General features: G+C 37.6%; 1 protein-coding gene across 1 annotated transcript in view; it reads right to left on the bottom strand.

The window, feature by feature from the left end:
- pio (zona pellucida domain-containing protein piopio) overlaps positions 1-13,093 on the bottom strand; it is a 57,908-nt gene that overhangs the window by 15,335 nt on the left and 29,480 nt on the right. The window contains exon 4 of the mRNA XM_029314413.2: positions 11,843-12,057. Within this exon, the coding sequence (XP_029170246.1) occupies positions 11,843-12,057 (215 nt within the window). The remainder of the gene's footprint in view (positions 1-11,842; positions 12,058-13,093) is intronic.

Below are 13,093 nucleotides of genomic sequence, written 5' to 3'. Positions count from 1 at the left end.
TAATGAATATAAAACTTGACAGCTGTGACCAACATTATGCTTGGTCAAGGAAAATATCCGATTCGACACGTCTGATGGATTTTATCCTCCAAGTAAAAAGTCGATTACGGAAATTCGAATAATTTTTCATATCCGCAATCAACGTTTCTCATTCTGACAGCATATTTATAAGCTAAGGATATCGCTGCGTTCTCGTTATCCAAGGAAAATACGCTTATGGGATTAAACGACCTTGGTTGCTAACGCTTATAACGTTTAAGTATTGCCTACACAGTACACAGCAATGACTACTTTTCGCTTGGACGTACGGATTTATGTAATTGCGTGAAACGGCCCTTTTACAAGCGTTATTACGAGCCTGCGCCGATTTGCCTACGAGATTTCATCAGCTCTGAAGATTTACCTGCGAGAATAATTCCGCTCATTTTCTTCTCAGTTTACCTAGCTAATTTAGCGACCGCTTTGAGAATGTACAGACTAGTGTGACCGGTGCAAAAAACCTTTCAAGTTTCGCACTTAGTTTTAATACCCCACATATCAATCTCTCTCATGTTGCTGTTTCACCCCCAGTAATCTTGTCAGTCTCTTTTAGAACTAGTAAAGCGATATATCAACCCTTTTTAAAGTTTTTCTTCATTGTAGAGATATATATAATTAAATATTGCAACAGTGATTATATATAATATCAATAATATTATGTATAAGATAATAGATTATATATAATATATTTATACATATATATATGTATATAATATTATTAAATACTATAACAGTGATAGGTGAATAAATACTTGTGGTACTTAACAAAAGATTAATCACTGTTTTAGACAAGATATCGTGCAAGTTTACAAGCTCGGCAAACGAGGAAATTAGTTCTCGAAACTCGGAAGGTTTTGCCCCTGGCTTCAGTCGATTCGCCATAAACGTTCCGCGTTCTATCTCGCGTGCGATTTCTTTCCGCACGCGTTCCGGGCTCCGGGCAAATTCTTCGGGATAACTAACGCGCGGAAGGATCAGTCAGGTCGAACCGAGCCGACAGCCAACAATACGCAATTTCTTCGAGTCCGGCCACCAGGAATCGTTCGTATTTACAAGCTCCGGGAGCCAGCGAGGGCTTCTTCTTCTACGCGGAACGATCGTCTCGCTGGAGATTTGCTTAGATTGCGGGAGATTAAATGCGCGGCTGTTCTCCCGCGGTTATATTCATACGAAGTATCGCAGGACGAAGCGACGACTCTTCCGCAGCTATACGGACTACGGTATTGAAATAATCGTGGGAGAGATATCCCGTCGAGATTCGAATACTAGCCTCTCTTCCACATCCCGACTGTGCACTTCCTGCACGCCCAAGATCGAGCATAAATCGCAACTATAACCGTCACGACGTATAACTTAATCCCTGAACCTCGACCGTGGCCGCTCGAGGTTTCTGATCTTCCGGATAACTTATCCGCTAAATTTATGGGAAACTTCGATCACACCGACGACTAGGGATCGCTTTCCTCGGAAAGGGAGAACGGGATATCCGGTAACGCGGGTGCGCGAGTTAAAATTTTCTCGCGAATAATATCTTGGCGTATCTATATACCATACACGGAGAGAATTTTCTGTTAGAATTTACCCTGAAAATTATAGTAATCGTAGGACAATATGGTATGGGAAGAATTTTATGAGCTTCTCTGATTAAAATTTACCACAATAAAAATATTAATATGTACATAGAAAAATTAATCGAACATATTTTATGTCTTATTGTAATATTAATATTTTTTGTGGTAAATAAATTAATCAGAAAAACGGTATATTCTTATAAGGGTAAATTCTAAAATTTTCTCAGTGTGCACAATTATTTTTAATTTATATTTATTTCGATAATAAATATGAGCTGATAAAATATACGAAAAGTATATATATGTGTGTGTGTGAATATAAATTTTCTAAACTTATTATTAAAAAAAAAGAAAAATAGATGCTGGTTGATTTTTTTTTCTCTATATTAGATTCCTTAGCCGAGCGAGCCAGCTCAAAGTCGAAGAAACATTTAAATATCCACTTTAAAAGAGAGCTAAAAAAAGAAGAAAACATTGGAATGACGTTCGAAGTCTGGTATTCTGGATAATGCGGCACGAGTAAATATTCTCTCGTCTCGGCGCCAGCATTGTTCCCTCTTTGACTCCTCGGAGCAACGAGGATCGATGGCACTGGAGCTTTGCCAGATAGAAAAGGGGCACTAACCGGGTCTCTCTAGCAAAAGAGGAGACCGGTCCCGCTGTGAAAAGTTACGGGCGAGTATATCCTTGCGAACAGCCGTCTTCAGCAGTTTGAAAAACCAGCCGACGCGACGCGGCGCGGCCTGTTCGCCTTCTCAGTCAGAGGTCAACGAGGTTGAGAGGACCTACACGTTAATCCTATACACACTCTCGAGAGAACACGCCGTGTATCTGTATACAATTACTCTCAGAAAGAGAAAAGATCATATTTATCGATCAATCAATTCAACTTTTTCTTCGGCTTAATATCATTACATAGGAACCGATGCTTCAGCATAATTTATTATAATTAATTACAGTACGCGTTCGACGTAAATATATCGATTTTGCTTGTTATTTCAAGCACCATTATTGTTTAAAAACAATTTGCAAGTGAAAGTTTTCAACTTAAACCTTATCGATCCGCTTTCAAAGCGACGTATGTCATGAACATGCAGGAACATTCGCCAAGTTAATGGAAAGTCTACAAGGCCACATTTAGATTCGCGCGACTTAAACCGCAGAACAATAGGTCGTTTAAAGAGATATTCCCGAGGAGTGGACGCAGAAAACGGGCAGCTTCTTCTCCGACCCTTACAAGATTCGCAGAACCTTGCACTCGTCATGTATGCAACAGTGATGCTCAATCTGACTGATATCGCTCATGAAAGAGCCAATTATTCTCTTATATATAGTGAACGATTTTTCTCTAATTCTTCATGCATATCAAGAAAAAAATTCATTGAAAATTAAATGAAGTTTCAAGTTAAAAATTCATCGGCTCCAATAGTTACGTTTGACGTTACATGAACATTGCGTTGCAAAACTCGGACGATGAGTGTCGGCGAATAATGAAAGAGGCACGATACAACGATTGATACGAATCTCGTTTATCACTCATCTTGAGGCAATCCTTATTTATCGCGTGGTAAAGTGAATCAATCTTTCCAGGGTACGGTGACCTTGCGCTATCGTGAAAACGTAACGGACAGGGTAACGGTGTTACTATTAGAGGCGTAATCCGCCGTGACAGAGACCGGGAGTGCATTAAAATGTCGTATGTGACTTTTTACTAAAGCGCAACAGAGGGGGATGTCATTACAGCGCACTCGGGAGAGCGCGGTCGGGTAAGCTCTACCTCGAGGAATCCTCGGACACCTCGGATTTAACAGCTCGTTCCCGATTTTATCCCCGTTCAGAGACGCGAAGTAAAAAAAAAAATGCAAGACGTCCGTTAACTAAATCTGTTCGCCCCGATGCATACATCATGCGCAAAGTGCCCGTTATACGACAATCATTATTTTGTCATTACTCTTTCTACAGATGGTGTTATAAAAATATCTCTCGCACCCGTTATCTCGGTAACACACATCTATCTGCTGTACTTGATGGAATATATTAAAGTCTAACTGTTTCAAGAATGAAGAAATATTATTAGCTACATTAGCATATAATAAAATCATTGCATATAAAATATAATCATTTGGGATTTTACTATGGCCAATAAATGAGCAATACTATTATATTTCGACCGTCACAAGTTTGACTTTAAATTTACTGTAATTAATTATGTCAAACTAAAAGAAGAGAAAAAAATTCATTGCCAAGGATGAAATGGATGGAACGAAGATATTTGTTTCGAGGGAAACGAAAGAAGTGAAAGTCGATCATTAATTCCCGGGTTCCAAAGATACGTCGGTCGCGGCATGTGGGTAAGATAATCACGAGATGACCACGTTGAGCATCAACGAGTTCTTTCTCACGACGTTTCCTTACGCCAATGATTATACGGCGCGTAAGAGCGCAAAATTATAGCCGCCCATGCCTCAAGTGACGTGGATCCTCGAGAACTTTTATTTGTACATTTTGCAGAGCTATCACAGATTTTTATGTGTACGTATAATCTCTCTGGTCTATACTTTATTCAGCCGGAAAAATTGAAACGAGTGTTGTTTCGATGGAGATATTTAATTAGAGAATAATTATCATATATTTAATAATTTCTATTACCACGTAATATATATGATCCTGCTAATATAATACGACCCTTAATTGGAAATAATTTCAAATTAAGATTTTTTTCATGCTCTAGATTCATAAAAACGTGATAAGAAAGATACATATCACAGGAGTATATATTTATAACTAACCGCCTTTTATAGATAATATATAGGGCTAATAAAAGTCTGCTTTGAGCGCTCGCGATTACGAATCGCGATTAACCCTTCGCCGAGTTAATCATCGACCCCTGTCCGCCAGTTCATAAAGTAAAATCTAGGGTAGGATACACGCGCAGCCCCTGGGATGAGATAAGTTGAAGAAGAAGGACTGTCGCTAAGGGAGCGAGGCCAGCAAAGCGGGGTAAAAGCAGCATGTAATTTCCAAGCCTCGGAGCTACGATTTTACGATTTAATTGGACCTCGAGGAGAGGAATGGCGGTTCGCCCGTAACCGGTGGTTACCTCACTATCCTAGGAAGATATTATCCGGTCTACCCCGCGCGAGCGCGAGCTAGCAAGGGCACCGTTCCCTCGTCTAATGGTGGTGGTGCGAGAAAACGCACCGCCCGCTGCGTTAAACGAATACGACGGGAGATATATACCGGCGAATTCCCCTCGGAAGGAGATGGATGCTGCTTTGCATCCAATAACGATGCCTCTCGATTTACTGGTCTTTTATAATTATCTTCCTCCGTCGCGTTTGAATTGATGATCATCATGTATATTCGCGAATATTCCTCCGCAGTCCAATTTATGCGCGAGGTTTGTACTCCTTCACGAAGATGTACAGAGATAAAGTTCAATCTTAGGTGATGTGTGTAGGTGCGCGAGCATGGAAACTTTAATATCGAATAAATAACTTTTTATGTCGAAATATATTTTCTACTTTTCTATTTCTACTTTCTATGTGGAGAACATTTATTTCTCTCTTTTCATTCTAGTGATTCTGACGTGTCCGCTTTAATTTATATAATTATATGTTATATATTTATATAATATTAGTTTTTATATGCGGCTTTGATCACGGATTTTATCAATGAAACGCGAGTCGACTCGGTTTCCTTTTAATCTGGAGAACGGAATAACTTAAAAGAAAATTGTTATTTTAATATATGTTGGATAACACGTTGTTCTGCGAAATTTCTGGGAAACTTTGTCAAACGAAAACTGAATCACAATTGTACAATGAAAATACATACATGAAGAGAATATTCTCTTAGAATTTATCCTGAAAATCATGGAAGAATTTTATGAGTTTCTCTGATTAATATTTACTTCAATAAAAAATATTAATATATGTACATATATATGTAAAATTAATCAAACATTTGATATCTTGTTATGGTAGATATTATTTTTCATAGTGGTAAATATTAATCACAGAAACCCTTATAAGGGTAAATTCTAAGAGAAAATTCTCTCTGTGTAGAAGATTGAAAAGTGATCAGCTGATCTCGCGAAATGATTCAACTTCATCGGCTGAATATATATAGATCCTAGATGTCATACGTTATATACGCATCATATAATTATTCAGTATTCGCAATAATTATACTTCCACGAAACGCGTCGCATCCTCCGTGAGGATTTAAAAAGCCGTCTCATTTGCCGATCGCGAGGCTTCGCTTTACGTCCGATTAATCGTCGAGAGCACATGGCGCGTAATGCCTGCTCGATGCGTCTACGCGTATGCAATTGTGCGGCGCATTTGCAAGGCCGTAGCCAAGGACACACGTCTTCCCGGTCCGAGGTTGTTGGAACAGGATGCCAGTCGATGTTAGCCGCGAGCAAGTCGCGCGACATGATTTAGTATACTCGACTCGGTCGATTTTTGTTCCGCTCGCGCTCCCTTATCTTATAATTCCGCCGCACGTCGCAACGATTCCGTTAATCATTTTTACGACGCAATCGGACAGCAGCGATACATCCGCTGGATCGAAATCAACAATAATTGAATCCGCGTGTCAAAACGTTAGTTCACGAGCGGGAGTAAATTTATCGTGTCGATTAAACGCCCGATTAACAGGCATCGCGACTATCAATCTTGTCTTCTCGCTGACGACGTCGCGTTCGTTCGCCATTGACATCGTCATTAGAATGTAATTTTTTTTTGAGGAGCAATCAATGTAGTTGATGAACAATTTATATACGAGGTCGTTCGAGGCAGCCGCATCGCGCGATCAACATTATCGCATATGTATCGCATTAAACACTCCTGTAATTGCACGTGCGTTTTATTTAGCGCACGACAACAAGAATGACATATGAGGGAGTATTTTCTTTTTCATACATATTTCACGGTTTTGCAATGTCGAGATAAATTGCTGTCTCTTTAAGTAGTTGAATCGAGTTTGTTCCGGTTGTGGAAATTCATGATGCATAGCTCGCTAACGCGTAAAGACATTTCATATTGTCAACGACGTGACTTAAGTTAATGTCATTCGTTAAATTTAAACTGTCCGTATATATTCTAAATTAGAATCGCTGATGGATTTTGTAACGGAATGTATGAGTAGATAAATTAAGTGCATAAAGATAAAGGAAAATAAACGCGCTACCGCGCGTAGCAGGCAGATGGTGTATAAACGGCGAACACGTTATATGTATTGTTAAACTGGTTTGACTACCTCTCTAGCGAATTTTTTTTCGTGATTTTGTATCTTCTCCGGTGGAAGAGAGCCGCCGAGCTAATTTTGTACGTGTATCAAGATCATCGACCACGATATAAGTTTTTTTTTCATCGTAAAGCAAAAACTATCTAAACAGAATTTAGATTAAGAATTTTAAATGGCAATAAAAAATTTGGAATATTTATTTCAAAGAGAAAAGAATCGAGAGAAACAAAGGAAAGAGATCGAGAAGAATCCGATTATATAATAACGAGTTTTTTCTGCAGGTGGTCCATCTTTCGATAAATGGAGAGAAAGTTACATCAATTTGGACAGACTGACCACTTATAGTGAATCTCATGTAACCATTTTGAGTAATCAATCTCCTTGGCGAAATTTGACACGATTCCTTTCGCTTACTTTTCGGCTATGCAAAATTATAAAAACTGCTCTCTAGTAATATTTCTGTTCACAATTATTATATATAATTAATATATTATAGTTAATTCAGGATTTTTTATAATCATTATTATTATCCTATCATAAATATTTATATTTAATGTATTTTTATGTATTATATTAATTTTCTAATCTTTATTTTTTAGTAATTTTGAATAACTATTATCTTACTGATTAGAGCAAAAATGTATAATTTTATATATTTTACATCCTACATATTTTAATAACGCACAGATCTGCAGAAATAGAAATTAAATCGATCGAAAACTTTTACTTTTCTAATACTAACATAGGCAAAAATCACATCATTGCCTTCCCACTGGTCCACTCAATTTAAGATTTCACTGATACTAAATTAACAAGTGAAAAATGAAAGGCCGCGAGATTTCGTAAAAAAAATCGTAGAAAGATAATTTTAAATATCAAAATTCTCGTCCGATTTCCAACGCAAAATTATTTATGAGAAAAGTTTCGAAAGATCGTGAGAGTCGAATGAAATATTAATTCGCGAAAGTATAAACTTGATGAAAGTATTAGCAATTATATTTTCAAAGAATTTCTTAATGCGATAATTCAAAGATAAAATAAATTTATCAAACAGCGATAATAATCGGGTTTTGCGCGTAAAGGAATTTGAGAGCTTGTCCTTTTTCAAACGAGCCTTTTATTGCGCAAGAAGAAGACATCGAGTCATCTTGTGTACGCGAGAATGTGCACTTGAGAGTGCTTATGTAAGAATCGCTTGAGATACAGCTTCGCCATATTAGGACGTGGCTTCTCGCGTATCATTTAATCCCGTGCTCGTTCTATACCATCACTAACGAATTAAAAATAAGAAAAAAAAACAAAGCAGAAATATCCAATTTTTGACACCCTATAATTTGCTACAAAAAAATCTCCTTATTCTATTCCTCCGGCATATATAATTTCTCGACATTTACACGCGCGCTTTTGGCTAAAAATATAAATTCGCGAAGAAGGGGATCAAACGGACGCAAATTTATGCAGGAACGCCAAAGTCGTAGTTTGACGTCGATTTAACACACATGCAGGCGTATATGCGAAAACCACCGACGCGACTACCCACGATGGTTCGCGGACGCCCACACCGGAGAGATCCAACGGAGAATTGCGGAGAAAAGCGCTCGTATACGCGGAGGTCAAAGACTCCCCCTTGCCTTATCCGACCTCGTCTTACGAGCGAGCGGCGTCGTACCGGCGCGAATTATTGTACCCTTCGGCATGCCAGCCCTTAAATTATACGGCCCCTTCTCGGTGTCAGGCGGTATACGTGCCGTTGCCATTACACGCCGAGAGAAACTAGTCTCTTCCCTGTCGTCGTCGTATCTTTGTCCTTCCGTGGGCATGCGAGTGACGCAGGGTTTTGTACCTCTGATGCGGTTGGTTGGTAAATCAAATTGTCGGGTGCATGCGCGCTCAAATGCATCTGTAAAGCGAATTATCAAGCCGTACGGGCTCGCATTCGCGTATATACACGACGATGAATGCAACGTCGGCGAGTTCAATCTGTTGGGCCGTTAATGATGTAATGCACCGCTAATGGAAGTAGCTCATATCCGTCGTAATGAATAGTTCGTTGAGAGATACAGAGAACGAACATACGTGCTGTAGCTTTGATTCTCGTAGAGTTAAGCTCAGTTTATGCGGGAAAGAAAATAGGAGTAATTATCAGCATATATCAATAATATAATTCTCACGTTAGAACACGTTTTTTTTCAATGTTTTCCTTGCAAACCGGATATTTATCTTCGCTGCTATTTCTTTAAGTCTCATCCTCGATTAAGTTTACGGCGTCTAATCTATACGTTATCGTCGCCGTGATTATCACAATCGCGTCTTAAACGCGTCTGCCGCCGATACGGAGCCTGTTTCGTATCGCCTGAGGATTTTCTCGGGTGTTATTATATCAGTCGATCGATGGAGTAAGCAATTCGTTAAAGAGTCAGCGGCTCGACATATATTTCGCACTCTGGCATCGCAGAAAAGAGGCGTCAGCTGCGAGCAAAGTCGTGTCTCTCCTTTATTCCCTGCCCGAGATCTCGCGTTAACCGAATGTAATTCACAATCGCGCGCACCCGATGATTACATCTCTACCTTTGTAGGCGGTTCGTGAAATGTTCGACACTACAAATTTATGCGAATGCCTTGCGGCCCGCGGGAAAAACCGACAATTAAAAATCCATCGTGTGGGTGTGCTGTCTTATTTTATCAATCTAAAGCGTATAGATAATAGTATAGATAATTTCGAACGAATTGTTATATTGCCTAATATAAATTACTGCCCGGAGAATATATAATTTTTAAATATATCTCGTAAAAATAAATTTATATAATTTCTGAAGAACAAACATCGAAAATTATATACTTTATAATTTCCAATCTCCGGAAATATTATATATTACGCATATTTTTACGAGACTTATCGGAGTTTACGGTGAATTGATTATGTACATATATAAGCGTGAGTACGCATTGTACGCGTTGACATTAGGTGTAGCATAAAGCTTAGTTTCAAATACAGGATGTCTCAAAACTGTTCGATGCCTTTTAATCACAGGGTTGATTAATTTAAAAATTTTTCTCGAGAATATATCCTACGGTTTTTCAAAAATTAACTCATTAACAATTAAAAATAAGAAAGTTTTCTGTAGCAAATTATGAAGAGAAGACAAGATATTTCTCAGTAAATTTTAATACAATTTTAATAAAAATTCTCTGTGTAGATTTCCAAAATTTTTTTTTAGAATTTATCATGAAAATCATGGTAATCGTGGAACAATACTATGATATTGGAAAACTTTTATAAAAGTTTCCCTAATTAATATTTACCACAATAAAAAAATATTAATATGTATAATAAAATATAAAATATGTTCGATTAATTTTACTACGTATACATATTAATAAGTAAAATGTACTATGTATACATATATTAATATTTTTTATTGTGGTAAATATAGAGAAATTCTTATAAAATTTTTCAATATTATATAATATAATATAATATTATATAATATAAAATTTTCTTCATATACTTAAAAGGAGCGTATTCGAAAACTTGAAAGCAGATAACGATTTTATGTAATACTCCATAATTTACATAAATATATAATTAAAGTAAACAATGCATCTCTTTATATTTTTGACAGAGAAAAATACATTTACAAATGAAAATCGAATAACGCTAGTTTTGATTGCGAGACACCCTGTATATCTTTCTTGTAACGCTGCCAAGAAGTGGAAGGCCTCAAGTCCGGTCACATAACGGTCCAGTTATGGTATGGCGAGGAAGCGATCTCTCGCCTCGACACACGATTTCCTCGTTACACGAACGTGTCCTCAACCATTACCATCAGGTACTTCGTACCTTCCATCCACTACCCCTGCTTATCTCGCGCTACTGATAGGCACGCTTCGTTTCTTCGTGTGTGTATTTGCGCTGTTCTATCAAACTTTTTTTTCATTTTTTTATTGCCAACAAACGCGATCGCGGATGATCGTTACGGGAAGCACGATACGTGTCGAGATACTCGACCGCAAATAAGCACACTCTTCCCCATTTGTGTATATACGGTCGACGATGATAATAATAATAATAACATAATGACGTAATAACAATCGTTACAGTAACATTAGGAATGTTAATAACGCTCTTATTAGCGTGATTATTGCGTGATAATATCGCGATCGTTACACAGGAATACACCTACATGCAGGACTTCCTTCTTTCAGCGTCTTTGAAACAAATATTTATGACCTATCTGTTTGATTAACCAGTTTGATCGATAAAATGAGCAGTTATTATCATACGTTAATTTTCATCGTTATATCCTTGTATAATATAGTCTTTATATCATAATCGTTGTTTCATTATTTCCTACGATTTTTAAGATTACTTTTGAGAAATTATGATTTCGTCATATGCGATAACGTATAATAAATACTAATTTTTAAATGTCATAATCTAGAAGCACAATGAGCTTAATAAGTACTTCTGCGATTCAAGTGTATCGCGTGTAAGCGAGGAAAATGAGAAACGAAACACGTTTGCGTCACAGATCGAAGATTACGGATATCGGGACTACTTCCACCTCTTGATTGAGCCTTTCGAATAATTTCGAACCGCATGCTCGCGTTGTAAAGCACGAATCGTAATTACTGCTACCGATAGATAATACCGGGAAAATTGCGGCGGAGCTAAACTGGCAGAGAGGCGATAAACGAAATTAAAACGATCGGTCGAAGGTGCAGAGGGGTGATGCAACGTAATAACGAGCACCCTCGTGATAATTCCACGGCGCTTGTTAAGATAATAGGTAATAACCTAATTGATTGGCATGCAAGATTTTGTACGGCGTCGTCGATGCAAAATATATGTGTAAAAGAGACAAGTATAGGGAATAAATATAGATAGAAAAAAAGTAGAAAAAAACGCACTCGCTATATACCTATTGACTCGTTGGAGAAAAATAATGAGAGATCGAGAAGGAAAAATCAGAACTCACCAGTTCAGTAGGCATGGTGTTGCAGGATCGAAGAGGCAGATTATACGTGATCGGAGCGGGCTGACTCCTGTACTCCTGCAGGCAGGAGCTGTTCTTCGATAACCCACGTGGGTAGACCAGACCGTGGAAGTCCGTGTTGCCCTCCGTCGAGATGTGAACGATTATCGATTCGCTCGCACATTCGATCTGCACGGTGCTCGCTATCGTTGCGGTCGCTGAAACAATCGAAATCATTTATAATTAGCGCATTATATTTTAGCACAAAAAAAATTATTCAATCTAATCTATACGTCTCCTCTCCCTCTCTTTCTCTAAATTACAAATTATCGTATTTGCAAACATTATACTTTGATCATGAATATTAGATGAGATTTTTCTTTGAATACAGTACCCTCCATAAGTTTGGAAACACCTTACATTTTACAGTTAAACAATCGTATGGCAGCGATCTGTGTAGATTTTTTGTATCAATAAATCGTAAAATATTTAAATGACATTTTTATTTATGACAGATCCCTGAAGGGTACTGTATGCAATAAATAAGAAACGTCAATTTATAAGACTGTTTTTTGTTATCACGATTAATAATATTTCAAATAATATACTGATAAAAAACATCCCATTAAGTTTATATTCTTGTATGTTACGAATATCCAATTAAAGAATATTTCTTTAGAGAATTTTTCTCTTAAATTAAGAGACATTCTTTTGACAGATCTGTGTAGATTTTTTGTATAAATAAATCATAAAATAAACGTAAAATATTTAAATGTGACATTTTTATTTATAACAGATCGCTGCCATGCAATTCTTTAACTGTAAAATGTAAGGTGTTTTCAAACTTATGGAGAATACTGTATATATATTATTGTATCGAAACGTTTTTCAGACGCAAATAACGTAACGGTATTTCTTATGAACGACGTGATCAATTTATTCGATATCTATGCGCCATATACGTCAAAGATATACTTGAATGAACAGTGACGACGTTCAACGATACGAATCGATCGTCGACACCCATTGAACGAATCTTATATCCGTATACAGCATGAGCGGCCATTGTACCCATAGTACAGTAATAATAATTTATCGTTATTAATGCCCGACACGTCGGGAATACGAATCGCGTAAATTAATATACCTCGGAGTTTAATAACCCCAGGGTTCACCTGTTACGAATCGCGTCTGCTCTCGATTTCAAGGTAATCGCGAGAACGTGAGATTCTCTGTTACGCGAAGCGGGGCCTA

The sequence above is a fragment of the Nylanderia fulva genome, unplaced genomic scaffold, assembly GCF_048542155.1.
Source record: "Nylanderia fulva isolate GAGA-0341 unplaced genomic scaffold, ASM4854215v1 Scaffold1, whole genome shotgun sequence".
Classification (NCBI taxonomy): Eukaryota; Metazoa; Arthropoda; class Insecta; order Hymenoptera; family Formicidae; genus Nylanderia; species Nylanderia fulva.
This window is presented reverse-complemented; position numbering and strand designations above follow the sequence as displayed.